The sequence below is a fragment of the Cervus canadensis genome, chromosome 18 (genome assembly GCF_019320065.1).
Source record: "Cervus canadensis isolate Bull #8, Minnesota chromosome 18, ASM1932006v1, whole genome shotgun sequence".
NCBI lineage: Eukaryota > Metazoa > Chordata > Mammalia > Artiodactyla > Cervidae > Cervus > Cervus canadensis.
This window is the reverse complement of record NC_057403.1, coordinates 24,037,124-24,058,500: the sequence shown is the minus strand read 5'-3', so window position 1 is coordinate 24,058,500 and position 21,377 is coordinate 24,037,124. Positions and strand designations below refer to the sequence as shown.

General features: G+C 62.9%; 1 protein-coding gene across 8 annotated transcripts in view; it reads left to right on the top strand.

Annotated features, from left to right (window-relative positions):
* Window positions 1-20,010, top strand: part of PAK4 (p21 (RAC1) activated kinase 4) — a 47,720-nt gene extending 27,710 nt beyond the window's left edge. For 4 of the 8 annotated variants that reach the window (XM_043435666.1, XM_043435672.1, XM_043435671.1 and 1 more), the window contains exons 2-10: window positions 8,993-9,066; window positions 10,647-10,904; window positions 13,268-13,729; window positions 13,912-14,349; window positions 15,425-15,558; window positions 15,763-15,889; window positions 16,985-17,110; window positions 18,377-18,511; window positions 19,031-20,010. In XM_043435666.1, coding sequence (XP_043291601.1) covers window positions 10,701-10,904; window positions 13,268-13,729; window positions 13,912-14,349; window positions 15,425-15,558; window positions 15,763-15,889; window positions 16,985-17,110; window positions 18,377-18,511; window positions 19,031-19,186 — 1,782 coding nt within the window. In that variant the 5' untranslated portion in view covers window positions 8,993-9,066; window positions 10,647-10,700 and the 3' untranslated portion in view covers window positions 19,187-20,010. Of the gene's footprint in view, window positions 1-699; window positions 915-4,246; window positions 4,351-8,992; window positions 9,067-10,646; window positions 10,905-13,267; window positions 13,730-13,911; window positions 14,350-15,424; window positions 15,559-15,762; window positions 15,890-16,984; window positions 17,111-18,376; window positions 18,512-19,030 lie in introns of those variants that run through there. The other 4 variants (XM_043435668.1, XM_043435669.1, XM_043435667.1 and 1 more) reach the window with 4 other exon arrangements.
* The last annotated feature ends 1,367 nt before the right edge of the window (window positions 20,011-21,377 follow it).

The window sequence follows — 21,377 nt, the reverse complement described above, 5'->3', positions numbered from 1 at the left end:
AGGACTTCATGCGTGCTAGGAGCACGCCCCGGCCCAGAGGAAGTTCTCCAGAAAGTCAGGCTACTTATTTTCAGAAGGGTTAATTACATCCCGGCCAGCCAGCCAGCATGGCACACAGAAGTCCCGGCCCTCTCCACTTTCTCTCTCCCCATTGCCATGGTCCCCGTCTTCCAGCCCCCCTCACACCTAGACATGGCAGTGGCGGCAGGGGTTTCACCGTGATCTCCCCTGGGGAGCCTGCAAGTCAAGTTCCTCCTGATGGGCAAGGGGGGCGGAGCAGGAGCGCCCTGGGCACTGTGCCCTCTGGAGCTCTTGCTGGAATCGCAGCCTGGGTGTCAGGGGACACAGCAAGCCCCAGATCTCCCGCCACCCTTCTCATCAGAGAGGCCGCTCATGCCCCATCACCCTGTCCCGCCCCACAGCCCTGGCCGGTGTTTCACACCTAACTGGCCTGGCAGCCCCTCTCAGACGTGCAGCCCTGGGCTGTGTAGCCCCTGCTCCCCTGGCACCTCGCCTGGCCAGGACGTGAGACGGGGGCGTGCCTGTGTGGTGGGAGACCGATCTTGCCCCTGCCGGAGCAAGGGCAGTGGTTGGGTCCCCTCCCTCCACGGGGACAGTTGTGGGCCACGTGGCCCAGGCTTTCCAGGCTCAGCCCTGCCTCCCGCCGCCCCGCCCTCCGCCCTACCCGTCCCCGGGGTTAGAGCCACAGCCAAGCTCAACTCCTGCCAGGGCAGGGCCGAGTTGCCAGCCGCTGCCAGGGCGGCTGGGGCGCAGAGCCCAGCCGGCTCTCCTTGGTGGGCCAGGGGAACCCCTTGATCCCGGCTCCCGGCTCGGTTTCAGCTGGGAGCCCCCTGTCTGCTGGCCTGCCCCACTGCAGGCAGCCCAGGCCCGAGGGAGGGCCAAGGATGGTGGAGGTGAGCTGGCCCCGGCCTCGGGGAGGAGGGGGAGGGCAGTCACCTGAGCACATGCTGGCGAGGGGCCACACCTTTCTCGGGGCCGGGGGCGGGGTCGCCGTGTGTGTTTCTGCCTCGGAGATGGCAGGTGTCTGTCTGCTGGGACTTAGCGTAGGTCTCAGCACAGGTTCCCCCTCCACACACACACCCCCGGAGCGTCTCTGGGAGCGTGTTCTTGGGGTCTGGTTTGCGTGGAGGTGGTTCCGAGGGGTCACTGGGTGACCACGGACTTGGTGGTGTGTATGCCTGGGTCTGTGGTAGGTCTTGTTACCCACTGTGTGTGGATCCCGTGGTCTCCCTCTGTATCAGGAGGGCTCCTAGGTGGGTGGGGTCTTGGGGTCTGCCTTCCTAGGTGAGTCCAGCCATCACGCAGTGTCTGGGATTGTGTGTGTGCATGTGTGTGAGTGTGTTTGTAGGTGACAGCTTCCCCCAGGATCCTTGTATGCGTCTCTGGGTCTCTCCGGAGCCCTTGTATCTTTGGAATGTATGGCTCTTTACACTGTTTGTGAAGGGACTTCTGGGTCCTTAACTTCTTGGGGTCTCGACCGTGGGTCCCCAGTGTTGCGACCCTCTGTTCTCAGGGCTTCCTCTGAGCCAGGGCCCTCTTAAGACTGTCCCCACCTTCTCCCACTCTGACGGCCGCACAGTTGGCTCCGGCCACCTGCTGGGCCCGCGTTCCGAGGCCGGAGCTGAGGCTCAGGGCGGGCTGGCCCTTCCTGCGCCCAGGCTCCCGCTGTCCCGTCTCGGGGCTTTGCCGTGTGACCAGAGTGTGTGTCCTGTGGTGTGGGGTTGTGTGGCTGGATGCCCTTCCTGGCGTCTGTGTCAGCTTATGTGCGCTGGGGAGCGACCTCATGTGCTCTGTATCTTGCGGGCTGGGGTGTCTGTGTGGGAGGGGGAAGGACTGAGGTTAGGGGGGCCGGGGAGGCCTCTGGAGCCCCTTTTCTGCCTCCCGCCCCCTCCCTCCTTCCTGCCCCCCCTTGGGGGAGGAATGAATGAAGTCTTGATCTGGTTTCTCCAGTCTTGGGGGCTTGCACACACTCAGGTTTGTTACGGCATCCATTCCCCTCCCCGGGGCTGAGGGGCTCCAACACGCCCTTGGTGTCTGTGCCCCGTGGAGCCTGACCGGGGGACGGGGGGCCACCCCTGGGGCTGCCACAGGAGCTGCCTGGCCCCCCGGGGGGCTCGGAGCACCACAGGGTAAGGGAAGCACCGTCTGGTCATTCAGCCACATTCTCTGAGCTGTGCCCCTACCTGTGCTGGGCAGGGTGGCCGAGATGGCCCCAGGGCCTGTCCTCCGGGGGGACACAGTCTAGCGGGAGAGGCAGACCTGCCCTCAGAACATAATGAGGGCCCGTTACGCTCCCCCGTCCCAGCCCTGGAGAAGGAAAGTCTTAACAGAGACAGTAGCACTGGCACACCTGCTCTGGGGATCCTCTTTCCTTCATCTCTTCCTTTATTGGCTCGGAAACAACAGCAGCGCTGATAACCGCAGCCAGCCTGTAGTAGTAAGGACCCACTTGGCGCCAGGCACTGTTCTGAACGCTTTGCCAGATCATCTCTTTCGATCATTCAAACACCCTCTGGGGATAGAGGGACCATCATGACCCTCAGTTTGCAGACAAGGACACCGGGGCCCAGAGTCACGAGCTCTCGGCCCACAGCCTGACGGTGGTGGAGCGGCCACAAGCCTGGGTGTCTGCTCTTCCTCACCAGCTACCCTTGAAGTCCTTGTCAGCAGAGGCCTTCGGTGTGGCCGGAACACAGAGCAGGCTGCCCCTCGCTCCCCGCACAGCCGACTCCAGGCCCTGCTCCCCCAGGCCAGGGTGGCCCTGGATCTGTGTCTTTTTGTGGGATTTCACCCCTCATGGGAACTCACGAGTCTCTGGCAGCATACCCCCTGTGTGATGTGCCTCTGGCCGAGATTTACTGCCACTTGCTCAAATTCCCCGCCTAGGCTGCGTGGTGGGAGGGCCTGGGAGAGTGGGCTCACAGCCGGGCACCTCTTGTGTTTGGAACAAACGCCAGGTTATTTGCTAAATAGCCAGACTCAGACTCTAAAGAGGCACAGTTCCTTTGCAGGCGTCAAGGTCAGACTCCCAGGCGGTGTGGACAGGGCTGGGGGACTCCTGTCTCACCCTCTGCCCTGCTCCTCCTGGGGTCCAGCCTCATCACCGCGGCAGTGGCATCACTGAGTCACAGCACAGCTGTTAGCGATGCCTGCTGTGTGCCAGGCCCCCTGGCTGCCAGGGGTTCAGCGAGAACAAGACAGAGGCCCCTGTTCTTGGGGAGCCACCGCTCCTCTGCTGGGGGGCAGGGGCCGGAGGCAGGACCTGTGGTCAGCCGGTGTATAAAATGCCGGATGGTAATAAATGCCACGAAGAAGTATAAAGCTGGGGTGCAGATTTTGTCAGGGGGTCAGGGAATGTGCTTGCACTGACCTGATGGTTGAGGAAAGGTGAGCCGTGCGGCTGTGGGCCGAGGGAGCAGTGGGTACCAAGGCCCTGAGGCTGGAGCAAGCTCTGTGTGTCCTGGACTGGGAAGGGGCTCGTGTGGGGAGGAGGTGAGGCCCCAGGGTGGGCGGGACCCTGCTCCGTCCTAGTGGGGAGTCTTACCCCCCGGTGGAGGGTTTTGTTTAACCTTTCTTCAGATTCCCTCCTAACCACATGGCTTTCCTGATCTTGGTTCTGGTCATCCGAGGCCGAATTGTCTCTTGTAAGTGTTCTCGTCCCGTAAACCTCTGGGTCCTGCATCTGGAGCAGAAGTTTAGGCAGGAGCCGGGGTTGCTGGGAGGCAGGAGGCTAAGGGGGCAGCGACAGGTCTTCTCCAGGGCGGGCAGAGTGGACACTTTGGTGCCCCAGCGCTGGGCAGCCCTGTCAGGGACTTCCCATCTCTGGGCTTCAGTTTTCTAGTTTGGGAAACAGGAGAGGAGAGGTCTCTCCACCCGCCCACCCAGGAACCGCCTGGAGGGTTTAGCATGGTCAGAGTCAGCGCTGAAACACGTGTGTCCCTTCCACCCACCCAGTAACCACACAGGGCAGAACCCTGTTGCTGGGATCCAGCGGTAACAGCTGGAACACGTTTCCTGCCCACTCCGAGCCACCAACTTAGTGGGGAGACAACTGACACGCCTGTGAGCATGTGACACGTTAGGTGATGCTAAGGGGCGGGAGAGAACGGACTGGGTGCCAGGCTCTGGGGGATGCGGCGATGGGCAAGACCAGACCAGGCCCCCAACCCCGAAAAGCTCACGCTCCAGCTGCTACAGAAGCTGCCCACTCCTCCCGCCTCCACAGGCCCCACGTGTCCCGCCCACCCTCTTCTCCTGCTGGCCTCACGCGTCCTCCTCCTCCGGGCCTCCCCGCTCCTGCCCTGCTCACAGCCCTCCTGCGGCTCTCAGGTAAGAGCTGAGTCCTCCCCGTGGCCCTCCTCCCTCACCCCGCGCCCCCCGCCCCGCCCGCCCCGGCCACTCGGTCTCCACTCTGCTCTCTGGCCTCCAGACCTTCGCGCTGGCTGTTCTCGCAGCCGGGGTCCTCCTCCCCCGGGGCCCCGCTCCTCTCCCCACCCAGGTCCCTGCTCTAACATCACCTCCTCTGCGAGGCCCTCCCTGACCGCTGCACTGAAGGTCCCCACGTCCCCTCACCCTCCACACCCAGCTGACCCCTGCTCTTTCTCTCCTCAGCACTCACCATCTGACTCACTAGCTGGCTTTCTGGTGTATCTTGCCGTGAGCCATCTCCTTTCCCCTCAAATGTGAGCTTGGCAAGGGCAGGGACATCCCCGGCTCCCCTGGCCTCTGCTGAGGGCCCTGCCCCGGGCCTGGCAGAGCTCAGCTCTCACCCGACAAGGATGATGGCGGGTGGGTGTGATGGGCCCTTTGTGGGGAGAGCAGGTGTCTGCCAAGGAGAGGGCTTGGGCACATGTCCGTCCCAAAGCTTGAGGCAGGGTCTGGGGACAGGGTACCTGAGGATTCCCTGCAAGGACTAGGCAGGAGGAGAATGGGGGGCCGGGCACGTGGATGGGCAGCAAGGGCTGAGCAGAGGTGTGAGGGGGAATGGTGTGGGGCCTCAGGGGGCCGTGAGAGCCTGCGGGGGCTGCCAAGGTGAGCCAGACCCCCCTCCAGCGTCAGAGCACAGCGCAGGGAGGCAGGCAGCCAAGGGGCTTCTGGAGCCAGGGGGTGCAGATGATGGCAGGAGGGTGAGGGGGCCGGTGAGCGCCTCTCCATCGCCCGCTTCCTGCTCGAGTGACTAGGAAAGGGTGGCCGTGGCCCCTGCCGCGTCCTCTGCTCGGGCCCCAGGGCCCTGGCCGAGTCAGCACCCCCCATTGCCCGGTGGGGTGGGGGCAGTTTTATTCAGGGCTGCAGGCAGGGCAAGAGGAAAGGAAGCCTGCGCACACACGCACACGTGTACACACGCACTCCTGAGCGCGGTCACACTCGCGGACCTGGCTTCTCCCCGGGCACTCGTTTCCTTGGTGTGGGGAGCTGCAGCGTGGTGCCATTTTTTCTCATGGAAGGTCAGCGGGCAGAGCCTGGGAGCGCAGGGGGTGACTGGAAAATGGGAAGGTTTTGCTCGGACAGGTTGGAAACTGCCCATCCCACATGTGAAATCACTCACAAGTTTTTTTTTTTTTTTTTTTTAATTGAACATTTTAGAGTAGGATAAACGTGTGTCTGCATTGGGGGAGCAAACTGAGCTTTGGGCGTCTCTGCCCGGGCCGGTGGCTGCAGGCTGCGCCCCATCCTCCCGTGTTCCACATCTTCACCCTCCGCCTCTGGGTTCCAGGCCTTTCTCCGCCAGAGAGAGACCCTGGGCAGAGCCTGAGGTGTCTGAGCAGGGGTGCCCTGTAGCGTGTTCAGGTGAATGTGTTCATTCACCAGATGTTCCTCAACTGCCTGCCACGCCGCGCTGTAGGCATTGGGGTACAGTGGGGAGCTCGACAGAGGTCAGGCCCTGCTCCCCTGGAGGAGCTGACATTCTCGTAGGAGCAGACACCAAAGAATCACCCACACACACAGAGTTACGTGGTGAGTGCAGTGGGGAAGAATAAAGCCGGGAGGGCACTGAAGGCGTGAGGACAGGAGCAGGGACATTCATGCGTAGACTTGGGTGGAGACAGAGAGGGAGGGAGGGAGCTATGTGGAGATCAGTGAGAAGAGAGTTGGTGGGGGCCAGCTGCCAGAACAAAGGCCCTGAAGCGGGGCATGTCCAGGGTGTGAAGAACAGTGAAGAGGCCGAGGTGGCTGGGGCAGAGGGGGCGAGGGGGCCTGTGGGAGGAGAGCTGACTGGCCGATCATGCAAGACCTCCTGGGCCACGGGCCAGAGTTTAAGGATGTTGACTCTGTGGTGGAGCAACTGTCTTCCATGCCCACCTCTGCTTGGTGACCGTAGCAAGAGGTTTCACCTTTGTGAGCCTCAGTTTCCACATCTGCGCAATGGAAGTGAGGTCAGCCACTCCACAGAAGTCCTGGGGAGGCAGTGAGCTCAGCATCGGCGTCTCTGCAGGCTCAGGGTCCCCCACGGTGGTGGAGGTGGTGGTGTGAGTCATGGGGCTGAGCCGCAGTAAACCACGTTTGGTGGCCGGCACTGGCTCCTGGACTGCTTTTCTCGCTGCAGACGGACGTGCCGAAGGCCTGTGGAATAGGCAGGGGAGGAGCCCCGGGGGTGGAGAGTGGCGGTGGTGGGTCCTGTTTATGCTGCCTCCCACCTACCGCTGGGGGCCTGGGCAGGTAGGAGGAGGAGGGACCCTCTCCGCCAGGACAGGGCAGGGCAGGAGAGAAAAAGCAATGTGGACAGAGGAAGGGGAAGGAGGGAGGAAGGGACAGAGACCAGGGACAGTCTTGGAGCTGATGACGATAATGACACAGAAGCACACCCACAGCACAGGCGAGTCTCCAACTGCCTGGGTTCAAATCCTAGGGTTCCCCTCGCTGGGCCTCAGTCTTCCTACCTGTGAATTGGGGGTGATGGGCATGCCTGTCTCCCAGGTTAGGGGCGAGGGTGGAATGCGATTAGATACAGAGCAGGCCCCGGGCACACATGTGTCTCCAGGGATGCGGCTGCTGTCATTCCGAGAACTGGCAGGGCCCGGACTCAGGTTAGACCAGCCTGGTGTCTTGAGTCCACTCTGCGTCCCAAGCTGTGTGTGACCTGGGCCAGCGGGTGCCCGCTCTGTGCCTTATCTTCCTTGTCTGTGACACAAGGCCCAAGTTGGCCCCTTCCTCCGGGGTCAGGCCTGCAGATTCCGGGTCAAGTGCTTAGCAGAGGGGCCGGCAGGACCGGTGCTGCTGTCACGGTGACTGATGTCTACCATCCGCTCTCTTGTTGTGCGCGCCAGCCCTGGGGCCAGGCCATCGTGCTGGGTTCTCTGTGACTGCTTGCAGTACCTGGAAGCAGGTACTGTCTCGGTCCTCTTTTAATAGAAGAGGAAACTGAGGCACAGAGCTGCTGGCCCAGGGCCACGCGGCGTGCTTCCACCGTGGGTTGGCTCAGCCTCCCAGCAGAGCCTGCCTCCGGGCTCTGGGCCGTCTGACTCCTGAGTTCTGGGCTTGCCTGGGAACCCAGCGCCCACTCCTTGACACCCCGCTGCTCCTGGCCAGGCCCCTCCCTTCACATGTAGCAGTTCCTCTCTTTCCCCTCTGTGGCCCCTGTAAAGTCAGGAGCTTGGGGACTGATGGAGGGGTCAGGGAGCCAGCGGTGAGAGCTGCCCTGGGGTGGGGCTCCCGCCTGGCCACTATAAACACGGCCAGTTCCTCTGTTTGTCCTGCCCTCTGTGCAGCGCCCAGAGGGAAGGGGTGGCCCCAGGCAAATATCCGGAGGTGTGCCCCTCTCTCCCCATCCTCTGCAGTCACCCGCCGCGGGGGGCGGGGGCTGGGGGGCCTGGGGGCTCACGGGTGAGCATTCTGGTTTGGCTGCCCCCTCTAACAGGCTGCCTCCTGCCCACCCCATCTGGATGCTAAGCTCCTCCCTCTCCCGGATTTAGTGAGGGGTCATGCGGCTAATCCTGTCCTGCAGAGGGCTCGGAGCTGACTTGGGGCCCGCAGGCTGCGGGCTGGGGGGCAGGGATGGGCAGGCAGAGTGGGAGAGGCTGAGGTGAGGAGTGAGGCTGGGCCTGAAGCCAGGCGGGGGCAAATCTGGGCAGACAATGAGGAGGCAGTGGGACCAAGGCGGGCAGGTGAGGGGGGCGCACGTCTGGGCAGATGGGGGAGAGTCGGGGTGTAGGGGCCAGGAGAGGAGCTGGAGCTGCAAGAGAGGTGAGGGCAGAGAAGCCTGGAGGGAGAACGGGGTCGATCAGGGTCCCCGAGGCCTGGGAGGGTGGAATGGACAGTGTTCTGGGGGCTGGAATGGGGGAGCTGCATTGAAGGGGCTCCCAGCTTGGTGGGGGTAGAGGAGGGGCTGGGGCAGAGGGCGCCCCCACCCTGGCCAGGTCTGTTTCCCTGGCGGAGCCCCCTGCTGGCCAGGAGGCCCAGGCCAGTTGAGACAGGTTGGCTGCTTGGGTCCCCACCCGCCTACCACTGGGCTCCCGCCGCCAAACCGGTTCTCCTGGACGGCTGCCCACCGACAGTCCCACCTCTGGGCTGGGGATGGCGGCCTCTCCGCCCTCACGCCCTGCTCCCGCGGGAAAGAAGCCGGAAGGACGACCAGGGGCCGCCGGGGCCGCATCGCGGATCCGCTCACGAGCGTCCTCACTGGGTCACGAGACTGACCGCACTGGGGCCAGCCCCGCCCGGGCACCGTGCCAGGTGCTAAGGAGCCAGCCCTGAGCCAGACAGAAATCCCCACCCAGCACACTTCCCCTTGTCCTTCGGGTCTTAGTTCACACGAGCCCGTTGCTGGGAAGCCTCCCGTATCCCCACCCCGCCATCCCTCCAGGCTGGGTCTGGCCCTCTGTGACCCCAGCCCCGACCATTCTGGGCCATCAGAGGCTGTCTGGGTCACCACTCTGTCCCTCACACCGACCAGCACAAGGCTGGGCACAAAGAAGTAAGTTGCTGATGGATGGGTGGATGAGTAAGCAAAGGATGTTTTCTTCCCACTTTACAGATGAGTGACCCGAAGCCCCAAGAGGAGACATCACCCGCCCAAGGGCGCTTCTAGCACAGCCAGCAACGAAGCAGGTCTGTGGGGCTCCCGGGGCGCGTGTGTGGGACCAGGGCTGGGGGCACAGCACCTGGGCCCTGACACGGCCGGGAGTCATCCTCATCGTCAGAAGAGCAGACGCCGACTGGGTCCTCCCTCCATGCTCTGCACCGAGCCCTACTCAGTAATTAACTCATTAATCCTCCCGGCAGCCCCACAGGGGTCAAGCCGAGGCACAGACAGGCTAAGTCACTTGCCCAGGGTCACACAGTAGGTGGCAGAGAGAGATTTGTACTCTGGCCATCTGGGTTCCCTGCCCTTCATGTCTCTGGCCCCCGCCGTGGGACTCCACCATTCCGCGTGTCCCCTTCAGCCCCTTTGGTTTTTAAATTCAGCTTTCATAGGTTCAGGAAGACCCCCTGGAGAAGGGCATGGGTACCCACTCCAGTATTCTTGCCTGGAGAATTCCATGGACAGAGGAGCCTGGCGGGCTGCAGTCCACGGGGTCACAAAGGGTTGGACTGAGCGACTTTCACTTTCATTGAGCGTTTACTGCTGCTGTGCTGGTACTGTTGTGAGTACCGGCCTGGAGGCCACAGGCCCTAAAGACGGGGGCAGTTTAATCTATTAGGATCCTTCAGTAAGTGGGTCTTGCCCCACTCTGTGAGGAACTTGCCTCCTCCAAGCCTCAGTCTCCTCATCTGTAAAGTGGGAGTGTATTAGTGAGGCTGCCTAGGAGCCACGTATCGGACAGGGACTTGGTAACCATGTGTTGAACCAGTAACCAGAGGTGTGTGCTGTTTCTAGCCCACAGTCCAGGCTGAGAAAGCAGGCACAGAAGTGGCAGGCCTTAGGCACCAGTCACAGAGCACATACTGTGTGTTGGGCGTGGGGCTGAGACACCAGGAAACTGGGCAGATGAGACCGGGCCCATATCACTGAGAGTCGTGATGGGCGTTGTAAACACTGAACTATAAGCACAAGACTGTGTGTGTTAGTCACCCAGTCGAGTTCAATTCTTTGTGACCCCATGGACTGTAGCCCACCAAGCTCCTCTGTCCGTGGAATTCTCCAGGCAGGTACACTGGGGCAGGTAGCCGTTCCCTTCTGCAGGGCATCTGCCTGACCCAGGGATCGAACCCAGGTGCCCCGCATTACGGGTAGATTCTTTACCATCTGAGCCACCAGGGGGGCCCAAACATAAAACTGAGCAGCAGTTTCCAGAAGTTAAACATGCTGTGAGCTGGGATGGAAGGATGAGGGTCCTGGGGCAAACATTCAGGAGAGGAGTCACCAGTGACTGGCTCCTGAAGCGGGAGGGAGTCAGGTGTCAGGCCCCACAGAGGGAACCGCCATGGCAGAGGCCCTGAGGTTCGGAAGCCAGTGTGAGCCAGAAGAGCTGAGGGCAGAGAAGTCCTTCACAGGGAGTGCTCGCCTTTCTACCTGAGTGGGGTGGGGCCGCCAGCGGGCTCCGAGCCAGGGGCCTGACTCGAGTGTTCACAGGGTCCGTCGGCAGCAGGTGGGGTACAGGCTGTGGAAAGGGTGGGGGAGTGGGGAGGAAGGAGGATGGAGGATGGAGGAGAAGCAGCAGGTTCTGGCGAGCCGCCCCCTTCCGCAGGCCTGCCGGCCGGAGCCCCAGCCTACACCCTCTCCACGCGGAGAGCCTGGCGCCATGTTCGGGAAGAAGAAGAAGCGGGTCGAGATCTCGGCGCCGTCTAACTTCGAGCACCGCGTGCACACGGGCTTCGACCAGCATGAGCAGAAGTTCACAGGGCTGCCCCGCCAGTGGCAGAGCCTGATCGAGGAGTCGGCTCGCCGGCCCAAGCCCCTCATCGACCCTGCCTGCATCACCTCCATCCAGCCTGGGGCCCCCAAGGTATGCCGGCACCCGCCACTGCCTCTCCTGACCTGCGCCGACCCCCATGGGGTGACCCCAGCCCTCAGCCCCACACTTGACCCTCCCTTGCTGACCACCAAACAGACACACCCCAACCACACCCCCCATCCTCACCTCACCCATCCACCACTGATCCCTCACCTGGCACCAGCACCAACCCACCTTCCCTTCCTGAGAAGCCCCCGCCGACCTTGACCCTCTGACGGTCCCCCACGCCAGCCCCAAGTCGTTCATCTGTCCTGAGCCCTGTGCTTCTGTCCCCAGGACCACAGACTCGTCCTGGGTCTTGACAGGCCTCCCATCGCAGGCAGAGGGGCAGACCAGTTCCCACGTGGTGACCGCCCCAGTGGTCAGGGCTGGGCCAGGAAAGGCCGGAGGGGCCGTCTGACCCAGCCCCAGGGTCCAGGCCAGCTTCCTGGAGTCAGGGTCACCTGAGCTGAGCCCTGAGGGCGGAGGCCAAGGAGGAGTCATTCAGGCAGATGGTGGAGGGCCAGGGCTCGTGGTGGAGGAAGCAGCCCGCGTGAAGCATCGGGGGCGGAGAGAGGGGGCGGTTTGTTTTTTCCCTGACATCTTAAGCAAACAGTGCCGAGCTGGGATTTGAATCGAGGTCCATTTCTAAGGCCCATGCCCTTAACCCCATTCCTGCCTCCATAGTCTTGGCCCCCGGGCGTGGCCTGTGGTGAGGCTGGTCTGGGGGCAGGGGTGTGGCCCCCGCAGCCTGCGAAGCCGGCCTCGGAGCACAGACTTTACCCGAAGGGCAGTGGGAACCAGGAAGGGCAGCCTGGGTTGTTCCAAGGGGTGGGGGTGGGTGGGCTGGTCAGCAGGCCCGGGGCTGACTCATGGTCGCTGGTGCCCTGGCTGCCCTGCCCAGCCCAGCCCTGCCCTGCCCAGCCTGGCGGGAGGAGCCCCAGGCCAACGCTTTCCTCCAGGGTCTCCCACTGAGGTGTTTGTGCGCCCCAGTCAGGGGGCTTGGGATCCTTTGAATTCTTTGCCGCTGCCTAGAAAAGCAAGACTTTACATCCAAGTCTCTGTTTCTGCCTTCTGGTAAATCTGCCAGGGCCACTGGAGGGGCAGCCGCCTGCACAGGCAGAGTGCCGGCTCTTCTGGGCCCGCTGGCCCCACCCGGCCCACCTCGGTCCCACCCGCTGCCAGGCCCTGTGTCTGCATGCCTGCTGGTTATGCCCTCATTCAGGCACTTCGTAAAAATCCTCCCCAAACCCCCAGGGATTCCTGACCTCTTACTCCAGCACCAAAGCCTGAGCAGGTGTCTGTCTCCCTTGTTTCACTGGGCGCCTGGGGCAAGACCAGGCTGCCCTACTAGCAGCCAGGGTCCAGGAGAGGCAGGGAGCAGGGGCTGCAGGCCACGGACAGCCGTACACAGGCATCACGTCCGCTGGTTCTAAGTGCTCTAGAGAAGAGGAAAGCAAGAGAGCGGAATAGGGAGGGTTCGAGGCTGGCACTTTAGACCACAGAAAATCAAGGGGGGTCTGCAGCAGAGATCTGAAGGGGGCCGTGCACTGGGGAGGGGAGCCCCGAGCAGGCAGAGGTGAGGATGTTTCCGGCAGAGTGAGCAGCCAGTGCCTGAGGTTGGGGTATGCCTGGTGTGTTTGAGGAGCAGTTAAGAGGCCCCGTGTGCCTGGGGCTGGTGGGTGAGGGCCCCTAGGGGGAGCCCTGGAGGCAGTGACCTGGATCATGGCGGTGGCCCTGGCAGGCAGTGTGCGTCTGGGACACACTTTACGTTCGCATTCCCCTGTACCAGCCCTTGGGCCCTCCTGCTGTCTGCTCCAGGCCCAGACCTTTCTCACTTTACCTTCCCCACCCTCAGCCTCCATGGGAGCAGAGAGCGTGTTTGCGGCTCACAGCCCTGCCAGGCTGCAGGCAAGGAAGTGCCAAGCTGGGCCCTGGCCCCCGCATCCTGTAATTTGCAGCTTTCCAGGGCTTATTATGGGCTGGCGTGGCCTCTGCCCTCCTTCCCCTCCACCCCGTAGGGCAGGGACCGCCCCTGCCCCCCAAGCCTGGAGAACAAGGAAGAGCAGGGGGTGCTTCTCCGAGGGGCATCCTGGGAACCTGTGCTCCCAGCCCGGGGGCAACAACTCGATGGGGGGGGGGGCGGGGCAGCTCCCTCCTGCCCTGCAGAGGCTCGGTGCTGGGGGAGGGGCCGTGGGGGCCTCCCGGGCCTGCCCCCACCCTCCCAGCCCACCATCACCCCATGGCATTTCTTCATTGCGTCTCTGTCTTGTCTCTGTGCGTGTTGTGTTGTCCTGTCCGCCTGTGTTGGATGCCCGTCCTGTGTCCCCCTCCTCCTTGCCCGGCCCCCACCCTGCCATTGCCCTGGACCCCAGACCATCGTGCGGGGCAGCAAAGGCGCCAAGGATGGGGCCCTCACGCTGCTGCTCGACGAGTTCGAGAACATGTCGGTGACACGCTCCAACTCCCTGCGGAGAGACAGCCCGCCGCCACCCGCCCGTGCCCGCCAGGAAAACGGGATGCCCGCGGAGCAGGCCACCATGGCCAGAGGGGGCCCAGAGAAGGCGGGCGGCCAAGGCCGGGGGGCCGGTCACGGCGAGGCGGGTGGCGGCAGTGGTGACAGGCGGCGGGTGGGGCCGGACAAGAGGCCCAAGTCTTCCAGGGAGGGCTCAGGAGGGCCCCAGGAGTCCTCCCGGGACAAGCGCCCCCTCTCTGGGCCTGACGTCGGCACCCCCCACCAACCCGCCAGTCTAGCCAGCGGGGCAAAAGTGGCGGCTGGCCGGCCCTTTAACACGTACCCGCGGGCCGACACGGACCACCCATCCCGGGGCACCCAGGTAACCACTCCCCCACCCCAGGACCCCTGACCGTCGCCTTGCCCACCCTGTTCCCGCCAACCAACTCCAGCCCGCCCCAGCCCACTGTCCATCTCCATCTTGACTGCCATATGTCTGTCCCACAGCCGGGGTCCCTGTCCCCCAGCCCCTCCCCTGACAGCCGCTTCTCTTTTCTGTTGCAGGGGGAGCCTCACAACATGGCCCCCAACGGGCCATCGGTGGGGGGCCTGGCCGTCCCTCAGTCCTCCTCCTCCCGGCCCCCTGCCCGAGCCCACGGCGCCCCCAGCCCTGGAGTGCTGGGCCCCCACGCCTCTGAGCCCCAGCTGGCCCCTCCAGCCCGCGCCCTCGCCGCCCCCGCCGTGCCCCCCGCCCCCGGGCCCCCCGGCCCCCGCTCACCACAGCGGGAACCCCAGCGAGTGTCCCACGAGCAGTTCCGGGCTGCCCTGCAGCTGGTGGTGGACCCCGGCGACCCCCGCTCCTACCTGGACAACTTCATCAAGATCGGTGAGGGCTCCACCGGCATCGTGTGCATCGCCACCGTGCGCAGCTCCGGCAGGCTGGTGGCCGTCAAGAAGATGGACCTGCGCAAGCAGCAGCGGCGGGAGCTGCTCTTCAACGAGGTGGGCCTGCCGCCCCACTCCCCCTGGGGCTCCCGCCTCCCCTCAGAGCTCCCTGCCCCCCCTGCTCCTCCTGGGGTCCCCCTGCTCCCCCCAGGGCTCCCCCACCTGCCCCATTCCTCCCGGGCTCCCTGCCTCCCCACCTGCCCCCCCCAGCTGTCCCACTCCTCCCGGGGCTCCCCTACCCCATGGTTTAGGGGGCATGCAGGGCTGAGAACCGGGAGAGGCCCTGTGGGGCTTGGGGTTTGCCAGGCATGGGTTCTGAGCCTAGCTCCTGTCTTCACTCCTCACGCCTCCCCAGGCTGTCTCCTTTGTCCCCACGATACCCACTGCCATGCCATCCTGTCCTGACCAGGCCAGGCCCCAAGCCTCAGCTCCAGGCCCCGAGCCCCACTGACCCTCTGCGTGCCTTCCAGCCCCTCACCACCAAGTCCCATGCTGGCCTCACAGTGTTGACCCCACACCTGCCTCTCCTGGTTCCCCATCTCAGAGAGGCCCCACCACCCCTGTCCCCAGGCGAGGGCCCTGAAGCTCCCCACTCCCACCCCAGCCCCTCAGGCCTGAGCCTGTCACCCTTCCCCCAGGCAGCGGCCTGCCGGAGCTGCGCACAATGAGCATCGTGTCCCCCACCTCCAGGCTTTGCCTTGCTAGGCCTTCCTGCCCCTGGAATCTAACCCCCACCCCCGCCTTGTGTCTGAGCTGCCTGCTCATCCTTCCGGTCTCAGCCCTGTGCTTAATGCTCTCGTCCCAGCGCCCTCTCCCAGTGCCAGCCTGGCCATCAGGGCCACTCGCAGACCCACTCAGGGCTGGTCAGAGATCAACATCAGCAGTGTGAGGTGTGCATGGGGTGGGAGCACCTTGGAATAGAATACAGATGTCAGGCCCCTCGCTGCCTTGTGGGTCTCTGGGCTTCGGCAGTGGGAGGACAGTCCCTGGACTGGACCCCGATAAGCAGAAGTGGCAGGTGGAACTGGACCTGCAGTTTGGCAGGGCCCCCACCCAGGCTGAGAGGGAGGGCTCTGGCAGCAGGGGCTGGTGGTCCTCCCTCTGTGGTGCCAACCCCGCCTCCCGCGTGCAGGTGGTGATCATGAGGGACTACCAGCATGAGAACGTGGTGGAGATGTACAACAGCTATCTGGTCGGGGACGAGCTCTGGGTGGTGATGGAGTTCCTGGAGGGAGGCGCCCTCACCGACATCGTCACGCACACCAGGTCAGTCGGGCAGCTGGACGCCGAGGCACCCAGCCTGCTGGGTCCCCAGAGTGCCCCCAGACCTCTCCCGTGACAGGACTGCTCTCCGCCAGACCCTTGGGGCGGGGCCACATCTCAGAACCAACCCGCTGTCCCCATCAGACCCCAGGGCGGGGCCCTGTCTGCCCCCCTCACCCCCTGCTCCCCACCTGCCTGCCCTCCCAGGATGAACGAGGAGCAGATCGCCGCCGTGTGCCTGGCCGTGCTGCAGGCCCTGTCCGTGCTCCACGCCCAGGGGGTCATCCACCGGGACATCAAGAGTGACTCCATCCTGCTGACCCACGACGGCAGGGTGAGCAGTGGTGGGGTGGCTTGACCTCCCCTGACTTCTGCCCAGCTCTCCCCCTGCAGGTAGGGTGGGCCCAACCCCCAGTTCAGACCTTTGAGAGGCAGTACGTGTATTCCTTCCTTGTGCATCAGTCCAGAGTCAGGGGTCCAGGTGAGTGGGGGGCTCTGCCATCATCAGCCCCAGACACTGAGAACTGGAGTCTAGCCCTGGACCCAGAGAGGGGAGACTGCATCTGGGTGGCCAGCCACAGCTCTCAGCCGTGTGAGAACCTACTCCTGGCCTGGCATCCAGGACTGGGCCGTGGACTCTTGGTCCTGTCTTCTGGACCAAAGCTCCGAGTTTGCAGTCCATGGATGAGCCTCATGGTCCCAGAACGTGCATTCATATTCCAAGAGTGGGTGTGATTTTTCAGTGGGAGAGGGCCCTTGACTTTCACCAGATTCTGGTGATCTGCCTGCCCTCCCCCAGGAAAGTTAAGTCAGTTCACAGAGGCAGGGGGGTCGGGGGAAGGCTTTGCTTCCCAGGGAGTCTCGGTACGGGTCATAAACACTTGAAGATTCTACAGACGTGTTTGGGGGACACAGGTGAGCACAGAACTGTATGTGCAGTGTGAGCATGCTCTCTGGAGGGTCCATTGACATCCTCAGAAGTCTGAATAGGGCCCATAGTTCCCAAGAAGTTCTTGGGAATCCTTGGTTCTGGGGAGGTGGTTGTTGCAGAGGGACAGGCAGCATCGCTCTCACCCCCTGCCAACTGAAGACATGCCGCCTGCCGGGAAGCCAGGGCCCAGGGCACGGCATTGGGAGCCAGCCCCGGTCCGAATCCCTGCCCAGCCTCTGGTACCCATGGGACTCAGGCTGCCTCCCCCAGGAGCCTCAGCACAGACCCTGTCAAGGAGGCAGATGTGTGCTTTCGGGCAGCTGACACAGCTGAGGGCCCCAGCCAGGAGACGGCAGAGTTCCGCCGAGGTCAGGCTCTAACCTCTGGGTGGCATGTGGAAACCCAGTGTGTCAGAGGCTGAGGAATTAAACAGACGGCCGCCTCTGCTCACTCTGCCCTGCCAGCACCTCTGATCCCCACTTTTGCGCCCTGTTCCAGGTGAAGCTGTCAGACTTCGGGTTCTGCGCCCAGGTGAGCAAGGAGGTGCCACGGAGGAAGTCCCTGGTGGGCACGCCCTACTGGATGGCCCCGGAGCTCATCTCCCGCCTGCCCTATGGGCCAGAGGTGAGCCAGAGGCGGCCTGTCGCCCTACTGTCAGCACTGGTTTATGCTGTCGCAGTCCAGAACAGCCAGAGTGTTGGGGTGAGGCGGCTTGGTCGCCAGGGACAGACTTGCCTGCATGCACTCCTCGCCGACTAGGTTCTAGTTCGGAGCCAGCGCTTGGCAATGGGAACAGGAGGCTGGGCAGAAGCGGCCCCGGCCCTGCCTGCCAGCCTGGGGCAGAGGCTTCAAACTCGCTGAAGCGCTCTGAAGATGCTCTTGCAAGCATTTTTTTAAAAAGAGTTCTCATGTGAGTCTGAGTTTGATCCCCTGTTGGGAATCCAAGTGATCTGGGCACAAGGAGGCCACATTCCCTCGTGGCAACAGTCAGGTGCTGAGGAGCAGGGGGACCTTCATCTGGTCACAGCCCCACCCATCTGTGTTGGCTACACTGACCTGCTTCACTCCCTGCCATTCCCTGCCTGGCCCTGAGGTCTTCCAGCTATGGCCTGTGGCTCTGACGACAGTCAGTCGATAAGACTTGACCCAGGCCAGGGTGCCGTGGAAGCGTAGCTTGGGGAACCGCAGGCAGGAGTGGGGTCACATTGGGAGGGGAGGCCGGTAGGAGATGCTGAGGGACCATCTCCACCAGGACTACCTGTGACAAAACCTTCTCAAGACGGATTTAGCAAAGTGGAAAAGAGTGGGTTCCCTAGGACTGGGAAGTTCGGCGGGGGCACAGGCTTCACGCCCAGCTGTCTGTGCGCAGTGTCCCTCCCGGCTCTGATTGTCCCCGAGTAGTCCTCACTCAGGCAGGTGCCGCCCCCATCAGAGCCGAAATGACCCTGGCAACTCCAGGACGCATCTCCCTGCCTGTGAGCACTGTTCTCCTGACTGTCTTGCTTAAAGTCTCAGGGTTGACTGTGATTGGCTCAGCTTGGGTCACATGTCCGTTCCTGACCCAATTACTGTTTGCTCACTCTGCTGATTAAGACAGCTTGATCATGCACCATGGACTGAAGTAGTGAGGAGGGGGTTCTCCAGAGGAATCCAGGGGCAGGGGGAGGGGGTAGCAAAAAGAAGGGGATGGATGCAGGGTGGGCAGAACCCTTCAGAGGGTTCCGTGGGTGAGGAGTGCATAGGGTCTGGCAGGCTGGGTATCAGTGTTCAGGGCCCCAAAACTCCAGAGTGAAGAGGCAAAGATGGAAGCAGGGCCACCGGTCTGTGGGTGTCCCCCAAGCGCTGGCCACTCCCGCACAGCTCAGCCCTGCTGCCCTGCCCCCACCACAGGTGGACATCTGGTCTCTGGGGGTGATGGTGATCGAGATGGTGGATGGGGAGCCCCCTTACTTCAATGAGCCACCCCTCAAAGCCATGAAGATGATCCGGGACAACCTGCCGCCCCGACTGAAGAACCTGCACAAGGTGGGCCCCCCCACAGGCGTTGGGTGTGGGGGAGACCACACATGGGTGGGGGGAGGGCACCACCCAGCCCCGAGCCCACAGACAGCTCGGGGTGTGGGCAGGACGAGGCTGTTGATGGCTCTAAGGAGGTGCTTACTGCGTGTTGAGTCACTCCCACGTCCCCCAGGCCTCGAGTGTCTGTGTGGACCGTGCCCTCAGCCCCTCAGAGCTTGTGCTCAGGCTGGCTGGCATGCACCGTAGTGAGGTCCAGCAGAGGGGCCTTCCTGGTGGGGAAATTGCCTGGTGAAAAAGAGGTACCTCCAGGGCCCAGCTGTTGGCAGCTCCTGCCGAATTATGAAAGTGGGGAGGCGGTGAGCCCCTGGGGCCAAGCTGTAGATGCTGAGGGCCTCTCTGCCCCTCCCTGGGCAGTAAATGCCATCGGCCATTGGCCAGGAAGAAACCGGGGGCCTGACGGCAGGAGGCCTGACAGCAAGGGAGCAGTGGAACCGCTCACCAACCCTCCCGTCCCCCTCCCGACAGGTGTCACCGTCCCTGAAGGGCTTCCTGGACCGCCTGCTGGTGCGTGACCCGGCCCAGCGGGCCACAGCGGCCGAGCTGCTCAAACACCCGTTCCTGGCCAAAGCGGGCCCGCCCGCCAGCATCGTGCCCCTCATGCGTCAGAACCGCACCCGATGAGGCCCGGTGCCACCCCCACCCCTGAACCAAAGAGCCCCCTGGGTCACCCCTGCCCGGCCAGAGGCCAGTGGGGGGCCGGCCCCCACTCCTCCCAGCCCCGGAGACACTCCGTGTGGCGCCACCCTCCTTGCCGGGGGGTGTGCGGGACCCTACTACTGAACTCCGGTTTTGATTTTGTGACTTTGAAAGAAACACAGGGACTCGTGGGAGCAAGTGAGGCTCCCAAGACCCCCGCCCCACCCTCTGGGACAGGCCCATCCCCGGGGTTTTCCTGTTTCCAGGAAGGGCAGGCGGCCTCCCATCACTGGAAATCTGCCGTGGGGGCCGCTGGGGGTGGAGACAACACTACGAAAGGTGTGCATGTGTGTGTGTGTGCGTGTGCGCGCGTGTGTGTGCATGTGGAAGGTCCAGTTCCGGTGTCCTCCAGCCTGCAAGTGGGGGTGTCTGAGACCTTGCCTGACACGCAGCCCCTCCCCCCGAGCCATTGCAGGGGTCGATCATGAATGTCTGAAGAGTGGCCTTTTCCCTCGCCCCGCACCCCTCTGTGTGGCTGGACCTGGGATCCAGGGGGCGGGGCTTCCCACCCACCCCCAGCCTCTGCAGAACATGACTACTGCACCTGGACAGCCTCCTCTTTTCTAGAAGTCTATTTATATTGCCATTTTATAACACTCTAGCCCCCATCTGGGGACAGATGGTCCTTGGCCCGCGGGGTGGCTCCGGGGACAGAACCACCGCTTGAAGAATCCGGTTCCTGGCCCCTCAGCGCAGCCCCGCCCTCCCCTCCCTCAAGTTAGTTTTACAATTAAAACGTTTTCTTGTTTTGTGTGTGTGCAGTGTGTAGAACTTCCCCCCCAACCCCCAACCCCCAGCCTGCTGGTTGGGGAGAGCTGGTGGGGTGGGGCTCTAGGCTTGGGGGCAGGCTTGGCCGACCCCAGGATTACAGACCCACTATGGGCCAGGGCCATGTCTCTGGCAAGGAGTGGGGGGGAATTCCAGCCCAGCAGCCAGTAATGCACCTTCTCATGGGGACCCGATCGACGACCCCAGGCCTGGAAAGGCAGCCAGTTGACCAGTCCACATGCCAGGATGACCAGCTTGCCATGTCTGCAATTTGCTGGAAACATAACAGTTGGGTGGAGCGTGTTCAGTGGAGAACTGATCCTTGGGAGCTGATGTTAGGAAACTGGTCAGCAGGCAGATGGGCTTTGGGGGGACCGGCTACCACAGAGGGACCCAGCGCTGCCAGCCTCAGAAACACTCCATTGACTGAGTCCTTCCCTCCAGGCTGAGGCTGGGGAGGTGGGGGCTGAGCCTGGGTCTCAGGAGGAAAGCCGGCTGCCAGGTGACACTGCTGCTTCTGCATTCTGGGCAGTGACTGCCCCAGGCTGGGGTGGGCTTTGCGCACACCCTCTCCAGCACCTGGGAGAGCAAGGAGGGAACCCCCCACCCAGAGCCCTCCAGGCATCAGTTACACCAGGGACCTGAAGCTGGTGTGTGGGCAGAAAGTGTGGAGAAGACCCAGAGCATCCGGCTTAGTCCTGTCTCGCCCCCACTGTCAGCGCCTGCCCCCTTAGCACCCCTCTCCACAGGCCCTGAGTCCCCCGAGAATCAGGGCTCTGTTTCTGTGACCGCCTGGCTGAACACATGCATCACAGACAGACAGACAGGTTTAAAACAGCAGTACAGCCAACTACTGCTGTATACGAGTGTGTTTGAGGCCTGGGTGAGATGGATACATTTTCTGTGGGGGAAAAATATATATATGCCAAAATTGATGTGGGGAGCACAAGAAAAGACTGAAATACGTCCTCCACAGCCACCCCCTGACAACACACACACACACACACACACACAGAGCTTCAAACTGGAGTGCTTTTACAAATGAATTCCACCCGACAGATGGGTCAGGTAATTCCCACCTTATACAAGTTGTTACGGAAAATAGAAAAAAGGATAGCTCCGGGCTCCTTGCAGAGGCTGCTACGCCCGTGAGCCAAGAGCCAGATAAGGCCGGTGGAGAGGATAGCTGTCTCTTCCTCAAGGTCCCGTTTGATGAACTCACGGGATACCCAGAGAGCTTTAGGTTCAGGGACGGGAATCATTTGCCCATCCATTGCGTGATGGGGGCAGCTCTGCATGGTTCCATGGAGACGCCACTGTTATTGTCACCTTCAGTCACCATCACTGC